The sequence below is a fragment of the Chaetura pelagica genome, unplaced genomic scaffold, assembly GCF_000747805.2.
Source record: "Chaetura pelagica isolate M959 unplaced genomic scaffold, ChaPel_1.0 scaffold82, whole genome shotgun sequence".
NCBI lineage: Eukaryota > Metazoa > Chordata > Aves > Apodiformes > Apodidae > Chaetura > Chaetura pelagica.
The window spans coordinates 8,447,267-8,458,570 of record NW_009952990.1 but is presented as its reverse complement, the minus strand read 5'-3'; the positions used below and the strand labels follow the sequence as shown (position 1 = coordinate 8,458,570).

The 11,304-nt window shown below is 37.7% G+C and overlaps 1 protein-coding gene across 2 annotated transcripts in view; it reads right to left on the bottom strand.

Moving 5' to 3' along the window:
- GALNT1 (polypeptide N-acetylgalactosaminyltransferase 1) overlaps positions 1-6,393 on the bottom strand; it is a 44,013-nt gene extending 37,620 nt beyond the window's left edge. The window contains exons 1-2 of one of the 2 annotated variants that reach the window (XM_009996504.1): positions 6,255-6,393; positions 60-234 (exon numbers count right to left, since the gene is read on the bottom strand). In XM_009996504.1, the coding sequence (XP_009994806.1) occupies positions 60-234; positions 6,255-6,393 (314 nt within the window). The remainder of the gene's footprint in view (positions 1-59; positions 235-6,254) is intronic. The other variant, XM_009996505.1, reaches the window with a different exon arrangement.
- Positions 6,394-11,304: the final 4,911 nt, after the last annotated feature.

Sequence of the window (11,304 nt, the reverse complement as noted above, 5' to 3'; positions counted from 1 at the left end):
CTCTTTCCACATTGTTCATCTAGGTACAGCACATTGTTATTACAAAATAAAGCACTTACCCTTCTAACCTGACATCAGGTAAAGATCTGTTGAGTGCAATCATTTCACTTGCCATCAAATTAAATTGATTTATTTTAAACATTTCTTTCATTTTTTCTTGCTCCTCTTTTGGAATGACCACAGGCTTCCCCATCTCTCCAGGTCCTTCATGTGGTTTTTGTATGGGTTCTGGAACTACGAATAAATACAATGTTAGTAACTACCTCCATGCTTAATTCTATTTGTTTATACTTTATTTTACACTGTACGAGCGTTCCTGCTTAGAAAAGAGTCCTAAACCCACCAGGTTTTGAAAATGAAAACCAATCTTCATATTTGGGAGTTTATCAGAAACAGTTATGTGCTGCTCTAGACACCACAATTCATTTGAAAAACATATGAAGGGCTTATATCTACCCATCATCATGTCCTAATTCACTTTACTGTTAAAGTTCTGGAACAACAAACATTTATATTACCAGATTTTTCTTGCATACACAAGCTTTTTAGGAAAAGTTGAATTCTCTATTACTGGGATTTTACTAAAGATGAAATTAAAGTAAAAATGTAATGTTACAGTTATTTTTATGTTTCTATTTTGACAGAATGACATTTGCATTTACAGTTTAGAAATAACTTCTCTTGGTATTACTAACATCATTTCTAGTCAACCTAATCACATTTGCAGTTTAACATCAGTATTCGAAACAGAAACATTCACACTTGACGTGTTTAAATCAAAGAAATCTTCAATAACAAAAATTTTATCAAACTGCTGAGGGAAAAAAAGAAATCCAGACTCTTGAACTACTTGGTTTTTTTTAAAACAGAAGTGAAAACAAATATATTTTTTAAAAATTGCATTTTCTTTAAAATACATTTAAACTGAAATGCTTAAATACTGAATTTGAAATATATGACTGCTTTATAAATTCAGTACAAATTTATATTAAAAAAAATATTAAGCTAAGATCTAAGCAGAGAAACAGGAAGTATTTTAAAATAAAGGCACCACAGCCCTGAGTAATAACCCTAGCTAAAAATTATCTTCAGTTTACATCTAGGACACCACAGTGTAATTAAAACATGCCAAGAGCAAATAACCATATAAGCATAAGAATATTTAAATTTTAAAAAAAAGCCCAATCCTTCCATCCTTGCTGAAACACTAAGACTTAAGATAGATAATTACTAATAACTGCAACATGTTGCTGGTTTGCTTTTCATATTAATCAGTTACAAGCACATGTTCCTTAAGAAACATTCATTTTCAAGTGAGGTAACTGCACTAGTTGCACTAGGGCAGTGACTTTTAGCATAGAAAGTCCTGTCAGCAAAGAGATAGTTTTCTTTTTACTAAATGCCCGAGACCACAAGTTGAGCTATATCATACTAGAAGTTGCTCAAAGACACTCAAACATCAAAAATTTATAGAAAAAGTATGTTCAAGCTGATCCTGGCTGATTTAGACACTCGTTTTAACCATGTGCTTAAAACAAGGAGGCAGTTTGCTTTGCATCTTTGCCTCCTGAGAAAGTACAGTTCAAGCCACATCAAAACTCACTGATTTGCAATTGCATAACCTTTCAAACTTGGAAAAATTGTGCCTTTTGGAGGGGAATTAACATAAAATTATGGCATACCATACAGCAATTACTTGTGCTTAATTTTGTATATTGAGCTTGCCTTTATTGTGTGGCAGATCATGACTTTTTATTAAGTATAGAGCAAATAGTATACAGGTTCATTTGGACAGAAAATTATTAAATGAGTGTTCAGCATACCTAAAATTATTAAACGAAAGCTATCAGAATAGTTGTATTTACTATGTTTTTCAGCATACTCAAGACTTAATGCCTTACCCTACCATATTTGCTATTAGAAGAAAAAATAATTTCCTGTTTCATTTACACTTTCAGCTGTTTTTCAACTTTGACTGAACTAGTTCAACTGAATAGCTAAATTATGCGAAAACTTGTCTTTCACCTTTGCAGATCTTGCCGTTAGATGCCAGTTTAGCACATCAGTGAGTTGGATCTAGGTGTACACATTTCACAAATCCATCAGTTGAATTCTTAAATTTCATTACCAAATTTATACCACTTGATTAAACATCTTACCTAAATAAAAAGTATGCTTTTTCCCCTACAGAAAAATACAGCAACAGCTGAACAGACCCACATTTATGTCATGGAACTCCCTAAACAGGAAGACAGGCAAGCTTGGTGTGCAGGCAGAGCGATGACTTTCCAAGAAAAGCTAACTTCCCTCAGGTTTATGCATTTATGGTAACCCATTTTCTCACAAAAGCATGTAGTTTTCATATAAACATAGAGGGTTTGATCTATTTCAGATCTTTGTTAAAAATCAGGAAATCTATGCCTATGGACAACAAATCCCTTTTTACCAGGCAATATGTCTGATGAAAATCTAAGAAAATCTAATTTCAAAATCTACGACCACCTAAAGCAAAAAAAAGGGATGGGTTTTTTAGTGACATGTCTTTAGGGGCTGTCCCTAGTAAAGGGAAAATTGGCTTAATCCTGGCTCAAACCAGGACAGGGGCCACACAATTCTAAATTGACCAAAACAAAGTCAAGCCAGCTTGAAGAAACCACCACAATTACAAGAAAGGTATTTCGACAGGTAAAAGTTCAAAGAACTTGTGTCTCTTACACATCTCAGACGTAACTGAACAAAAATAATTTATGAACAGTTTTTATCTACAAAAATTAAAATTTTGCTATCTATCTTAACGTTGCTTACTTTTCTGCTTTGGAATTATTTTATACAGATGAGAATATTCAGAACCAAGTCACAACATCTTTACCACATAGCTCAACATTCAGCACATAAGGTCTTTCTTGGTGGGCACTTGACAAAAACGGCTGGCCCTTCTTTAAATTTGTCAGTGTCCCAAGAAGAGGGTGTAAATATGAGGTGGCTGAGATCACAAGACCCTTACAATACCAATCCTAGGTCTGCAAGAATTGGCTTTCAGGTTGGGTTTTTTGTTTTGTTTGCTTGTTCTGTTTGTTTTGAAGAGCTTCTAATCATTGCACAAGTGGAAGTCCCTTGAGAGGAGAGGAACCTCCATCTGGAAACAACAGTGCTCAACTAGGTATCATATACATTTCAGGTTTGGAAAAAACCTACTGCCTAACATAGATGACACTACTAAGGCTCAGGGATTTTCTTTGCAGCTACGAACAACCTTCAGCTTCCAGCAACAGCCTTCCATCAACAATAATTACTCTGTGAATTTGACTGATAAATAATCAGTAATTATAAAAAGGGAAACACCACCCAGAAGACATGCCAATAGAAAGAACACCTGTGACAGTCTGGGCATGAGGTGTACACCATCCAGATCAGCTGGGTAGCTCAGAATAGGTGAGATGACCTCAGAGCTGAGCACTGGAGAGTGCTTCTCCCAACCCATTTCCTCTTCACTGGAATGGTCACAGTGAGAAGTAGTATGGGCATCAGCATCAGACTGGACAAGCACAGGCTCCCTCCCAGCTCCCACAGATTGATGCTGGAACCTACACTGCTAGGTGTTCTGATTCCACTCCCCAAGGCTATCTCCTGCAGCTATTACTGTCATCATCTGCAATGGTGGAGGGCGTGGGCAAAGGCTTAAGGCTACAGACAAATCATCCCGCACAATTAAGAGTCAACAGATTTCAACTCTCTCTCTTCTCATACCACCATTGTTCCCCAGTCCCATACTACTCAGACACCATGTCAGGCCCTCTTATCCCAAAGCATTTCCACTCTAGCTCCCTTACTCACAAGCCTGGTAAGTGACTTGTTCCTTCTGCACTTCACCATTGGACCTCTCATAACCACCCTCACATAATTTCAACTGCCAACCCTCAGCCTGTATGACAGCAAACACAAAGACATTAATCCCACTCATCTTACAGTTCCCCATAGTGGTGTACATAGATTCTTCTACAGATTCATATTCACATTCCTTTATTACTTCTTATTTTGAGCAATTTGTAAAATGTAAGTGTTATATATATAATCCAATAGTAGACATATACACAGAAGCTCATGATTTAAGATGCAAGTATTTTATGACATAAATACCAAGGAGAAAGATTTTTCCCAAAGGCAATTTAGACCATGACTCTAAGGCTCATTCTGAAAAAGAAACCTTCTTCATTTTCTGTATTAAAAACCTAAGGAAAACATCTTCTAAGTTTATGAAAACCTGAACTGTACAAAATATCCTCAAAATCCTGTGCTCCTACTGAAATATCTAAAGACTAACATTTCCAACTAGGCAAGCCCAACATAAACTTAAAATTCTTCAGAAAACCTTATTCATGTGTTCAGTAGGTCCATTAAATGCCATGGAATTCTCCCATAAATTGCAAAGAGAAGGTATATACCAGAGGGCCCTGGACAAAGAGATCATTAAATTCAGAACACTTACATAATTTATGCTGAAGCAAGAAAATTAAATCAATTTATGGAGATGAAAAGGAGGGGGAAAAAGTGAAGTGAAAATGAAGATTTTTATAACAGCTTCAAAGAAAAAAAAAAAAAAGCCTTAATGTTTTCTAAGGAAATTCTAGGCATTCTGAGTGGGAATAAATGCACTACAGGCACCAAATCAGTAAACTACTAGAGCAAGTAAGAATATCTAAGACCAGGCATGCACAACGACGTTAAAAGGAAGTGTCAGTGTCAACTACAACATTAGTTTCTATCAGATATATTTATGCGCAGACCTTACTACAAGTCAGCTGTTTAAAAAAAAAAAACAACAAACAAACAACAACCAAAAAAAACCAACAAAAAGAGACAAATGTGCCAAGTTATATACAAAGTTTTGCTTGGCTGGTTTGGTTGCAAGACAGCTCTACAGTTAGACTACAGTTATCATCAACTTAGTACATGGACAGAATCACAGAACCAGTGTAGTTGCCTTAGGCGTGTCCTCTAACAGAGCTGGATTACTCTGCTTCCCAGGTTTCTGGTACCTCATCTATATTATAACAAAACTAGCTTGAGTGCTCCTATGCAACAGCAGCACACAGTGCAGTGGCAGCTACTTATGGGTAACAATTCTTTTGGGGAAAAAAAATTGAAGCAAACTAGGAAAACTGCAAAACAAGGCATATGTCTAAATCACTATTGCCTCCACAGACCAATAAAATTTATACACGCAAGAAAATTTCCCAACTTCTGAAGAGAAACAATTAAAAAATTGAGTTCCTACAAAAGACTGATTCAATACTCAGCATCACTGCATCAGCTTCCTATAGCAGCAATGAACAGACACAGCCTTTCTGGAGAGAGAAATCCATATTACAGCCCGAGATGTCTCACAAATTAATTTGAGGTGGCAGCTGCCTACAGTTCTAAATGCTTGTACTGAGACAGTGCAGGGATGAAAATTCTCATTGCATGAACCTTTTCTCCTATCTGATCAACTATGATGACCTCCCTAAAATAAAGTTGGCAACATGAATTGTACTGGCTTTCAAAAAACCACACTCAGCTCATCCAACTAATGAAACTGAAAGCTTATCTGAAGAACTTTAGTATTGAATAATACAGGTCTCACTTCAGAGAAAATTTACATACTTAAGCACATGTATGTGTGTGTGTATATATATGTACATACACACCCCCCCAACAAGCCCCCCCTCATATTTGTCACTTTTACAGCCAGGTTTACTCTAGTTATTTTCATTATTTTTTTTTTTCATTACAACATAAATAGCCCCTTACTACTAAAGTCACTGGCTGAACTTCAGCTAAGTTGTTTTTTAACTTAGATTTTGTTGGGGTTTTTGTGGGGGCAGTGGGAGAAGTAAGGTTGGTTGTTGATTTGGTTTATTTTACTGCCAATTCTATTGATGTTAACAGTGCCTTTGCTCACTCACTGATGACAATTTAGAACATAGACTATTGTCTATAATAACATAGCTTATATTCCCGAGCTGCTTGTTGTGTAGTTTTACTATTTTCCCATACATATTAGTGCTTAAAATTCTACATCTTAAGTAGCCATTTAAGCCTGAAACATGCATCTCAGGCAAGGTGCTTATTTCCCTAGTCATTCAAAGAAACACTGAACATTCTGTAACACCTAAATGCTGATGCAATACTATATTATTGGGGCAAAAAATAGTTTTAAAGGAGTGGAAGTTTAAATGAGCATAAGTTAAAGATTAGTGAGGCAGAAAACTTACCATCTCCAGCAGGTAGGCCTCGTTCTTTTTTCTCGTCACATTTGTTGCATTCACTGAAGTACAACAACAGAAACATATCCAGAAGGACCCAAACCAAAGAGGTGGCAAGGACCACCTTGCAATATGCAAATTTTTTCATGGCACTTCAAGTCAAATACAAAAATAAAAAAGTATAAATAAAAATATCAATGTGTTGCTTTAATCCAGTTTGAGAGACCACGTTCTATATCTGGAAAAAAACCAAACAAAAACACAAAGTCACAAAAAGTTACCTAAGGATAATAGCTAACACAAAAAGTTTTAAAGATATATTTTAAAGGCAACATTTCAATTACAAAATGCTGTATGTATCAAAATGAATGCTCTATGCACTCCAGTGAGATGAAGGGGACAGGGTCAATTAAAGCAGCATAAGCCCAGTCATGTACAATGTTAGCATTAATCACCTGTAACACTAAGGCAAGTGACCAAAACAGGGCGCTCAGCTGAGCCACTAGAAGAGGGTAAGGCACAACTAATTAAACGAAAAGGAATCCTCTGGAACCTCTATAAAACTGAACAAGCTAAATGAATGAAAACCAGGAACATCTCAGGAAGCAACTACCTGTGCTGCATGAAGCACAAGGCTAATATTCCTCATGCTACTCCTGTGTAATTCCAGCTGACTTTTTGGGCCCTTCACTAGGAAGGCTAATCTACAAATGCCTGTATTTTACATAAAGTCTAATGATACATTGCAACTTCAGACAAATGGTTTGCTTTTAGTAAACAAACAAAAAAAAAGTTCCTTTTGGAAAAATGAGATGGTAGACAAAGCAAAGAAAGTATGAACATGCCATTGTGCTCACCTACTCAGCATTCAAAGCTAAAGGCATCAGCTAATAATTTTTCTATTTAAAGTGACTTTAATAGTTCAATGCTTGATTATACAGCAAACTTTTATACATTTTGCAACATGCACATATGAAAATTTTAGAATGCCAACCTTTGAAATTTTCTCTTTTTCTACTCAAATTACAAGCAAGTTTTGTTACAAAAACTGCTTATTTTCCTGGCTGACAATTGGTTAGGGCAGAATCAAGAACAGCTTTGTGCTTGTTCACTTACACTAAAATATTATTTTCCAAAAAAAATTATTTCTTTTTAACAATGTGTTCCCCCACCAGTGATGATGTGTTTCAACACAAAGTGCTACCGAAGTATTTTCCAATGGGAATAGCTTATTAGTTAAAACCAGAACTGCAGATACTCTTAACTTATAAAATAAGTGGAAAATAAGACTTGAAACACATTTTAAGAATTACATACACAGAGCTCCTCTTACATGCCTCCAGCCTAAACTGAAGAATTTATTTGAAAGGAGAAATTCAACGTAAGCCATTAATATGCAAAAACTTCACACAAAACCCCATGTCATTAAGCCTACTCTTCCTTTAGTATTTCATTGTCTTAATTTGATTCCTGCTTCCCCTTCCACCTTTTCACTTCCCAAGGAAAAATACTATTGCATCCCTCTTCTAATACAGTTTATTTCCTCTTTTTAGCAGCAGAGATTAATGTCTTCATGCATCCCTATACACATAGGTGGTATAGGTTTGGATGGCACAGCAACACAGGACCCTGTGGTGTTCCACTCACACATGACTAGAAAGGTGCACATCCCTCTGCTTCCTGCATTGATGTGCATCAAATGCCAATAAAGTTTTGTTTGGGATAATCTCGGTTGCACTTATATAGAGGGATGACTATATAAAATAAAGAACTGCAAAAGTATCTCTAATTAACAACTTCATGCTAAAATAGCAGGTGAAATTACAACAACAAAACATTAAGTGAGGTAAGTTAGGAAAAAAACCCAGAGGTTGGTTGTTTGGGTTTTTCAGTTGTTTTATTTCTTTAAGCAGACACAAGGATAGGCCTGAACTCTGGACTAAAAAGCTCCATAAAACTGTCAGCTTGGCTATTAGCAGTAGTAAGTTCAGACTTGTGAGGTACTAGGCTATAAATGAAAAGTGTAAAAACACAGGAGAGCACAGTGCTCAGGGGTCATCAAATTAGCAAAACACCAGTACTGTTATCTAGGCTTTCCATCCATAAAAATACTAATTATATCAAGTGCTTTAAAATGTACAGGTTGGCACTATGTCTGCTTCTAATGCAAGAAAATCCCTTTCAGAGTTCACTTTGTGACCCTTTTGAATCCTTGGAGGGTCCAGGAAAGTGATCAAGAGACAGCAATGTAAAGTTCAACACACACCAGACCAGGTACCACCAGTAAGGCCCTTCCCTATACATGTAGCCAATGGCTCTCATTCCTTTGGGAAGTTTATTATCTCATGAATTTAAACCAGTGGAGAAAATACAGTGTATGACAGCACTTCCAACGTCTGCAGTGAAGCAGAGGGGCCCAGAAGCTCTGTTGAAGCAACTACTCTTATCATACCAGAGCCTTGCCTCAACCATCAAGGGCTCAGACTGCAAGAAATGCTGCAGCTGTGATGTTGGCCTCACACATGGGAGAGGTTCTCTGCCCAAGCTGATGTTTCTTCAGTGGAAGGAGCTATGGAACAAGGTGGGCAGACTGGTACATCATGAGCAAGGGCAAAAAATAAGTATACAGGTCTTCACAGAGACCTGGCCACACCACAGATCTGAGCCCCATGACAAGGAAGAAGAGACAGCTAGGCACTGCACTCAAAGGATGAGCCGATGGGGACTTCCAAGATGGAGGCTGAGTGAGGGAATCTAGGAAATTAGTGACTTGTGGAAACAGAAGGAAAGTTGCATGTGTATTTCCAGAACAGTTAAACTGCCCGGGATGCTGTTGAAAGACTGAGTCTGCCACAGTTCAGCTCCTACATAACCACTCCTTGGCTATTCATTCATGTATGAATCAATGACACTCTCAGGCACGTACCTAAGCTTATAAACAGTGATTGCAGAGCTTGGGGGGATGGGGGATGTAGAGGTTAGCAGGCAGGCATGGGACCCAGATCTTAAGATGACAGGACCTGCTTTGAAGAACAAGGGGTGCTGGCCAGGATCTGCATGACACAGTGAGGCAAGAAACATCATGGAGAGGCTCTTACACTATTTCTGCAAAATATACAGAAGTGGAAACAGAGCTACTTTGATTGAATATAGAAACATCTCCTGAACATGTGGGGAGGTACTCAGGGAACCTTGGACTTCAAGTTCAGAAGAAAAAAGAGCATCCACAAGTAAGGCACCTCTGAGGATACTGGTATAAGAAAGGCTGAGAATAATGTGGATCCACTGCTCAATGGGGCAGTTTTCTAGGTGTTGTTTCTAGGTTTTCGTACACGAATAAACGGAATTTGGCATAAATTAAGGGCTCATCAAAATCCTGAAACAAGATTTGCTATTTCTAAGCTATTAATATTAATTTAAACAAAATGAAAAGTGATTAACTCAACATCAGTTAAGGGAAGACTGATTACCTACACATATTCGAATTTCCAGCTCCTCTGTTTATTTAGCAATGAGGGAAAAGACAGGTATAATCTAATTTAACATATTAGGCATATGTGAATACAAACTGTGCAGGCACAAATATAGGCTGGGGGGAGAATGCCTAGAGAGCACATCTGAGGAGAAGGACTTGGGGGTGTTAGCAGATGAGAAGTTCAACCCCAGTGCTCGCAGCCCAGAGGACGAACTGCATCTTGGGCTGCATTAAAAGAGGCAGGTCAAGTGAGGTGTTTCTGCCCCTCTGCTCTGCTCTGGTGAGACCCCACCTGGAATACTGTGTGCCTGGAGCCCTCAGCACAGGAAAAACATGGAGCTGTTGGAGTGAGTCCAGAGAAGGGCCACAAAGATGATCCAAGGCCTGGAACACCTCTGCTATGAAGACAGGCTGAGAGAGTTGGAGCTGTTCAGCCTAGAGAAGAGAAGGCTCTGGGCAGACCTTATAGCACCTTCCAGTACTTGAAGGGGCTACAGGAAAGCTGGGGAGGGGCTTTTCACCAGAGAGGGCAGCCTGGGACAAGGGGTAGTGGCTTTAAACTGAAAGAGGGGAGATTTAGGTTAGATGTTAGGAAGAAATTCTTCACTATGAGGCTAGTAAGGCACTAGAATAGGTTTCCCAGGCAGGTTGTAGAAGCCCTCTCCCTGGAGGTGTTTAAGGCCAGGTTGGATGAGACTTTGTGCAGCCTGGTCTAGTGTGAGGTGTCTGGGTTCATAGCAGGAGGGTTGGAACCTGATGATTTTTAAGGTCCCTTCCAACATTAACCATCTCTGATTCTAAGATGAACTATCTAAACTATCTAACGTTACCTAAAACTCCATACATATGAACTATTAACAAGGCCTAGCCATTTGAGTATGTCTGCATTAGAACACAGAAGTGATCATAGAATATACTGAGTTGGAAGGAACCCATCAGGATCCTGTCCTTGTGTAGGGCACCCCAAGACTAGACTCAAATTTCAGTACTACTTTTGCTAGTGTGCTGGTTTTTGTTTTTTTCTTTTTACTGGTCCATGCTCCGTTAAAATGCTTTTAGTGTTTGTTGCAGAGAGCTCATTATCATCAGTTCATAAGTAAAGATCAGTTTGAGGATAAACAAAGTGGTAACTATTTTCAATGTTGTAAAAGCTACTGTAAAAAAAAACAACATTCACAACAGAGGGACAACCCATCACCTGCAGAAAATAGGTGTATTCTGTGTCTTCTTCACAGAAAAAACTTGCCTAGAGAATTTCATCAGGCAAAAAAATAATAATAAGCTCAAAGATGTCACTTTTCTGCTTTTAGTTGTTTTAGTTTTAGTATTCGAAAGTCATTTGTTCAGTACAATTCAACAGATCATACTAGACTCAGCAGTATGAGAAAAATTCATTAAAAGCAAACATCTTAAAAAAAATCTGAGAAATGCAGGTCACTAAAATCAATTTCTATTCTTCTTTGTGCAGAGAGACCACACTTTTTATTCATCAGAAGTAAATTTTCAATTCATAAGTAATTTTTTTAATTGACCATTTGAAAAGATTATCAATTATGTTTCTAAAATTGCTAGACCCTGGAATGG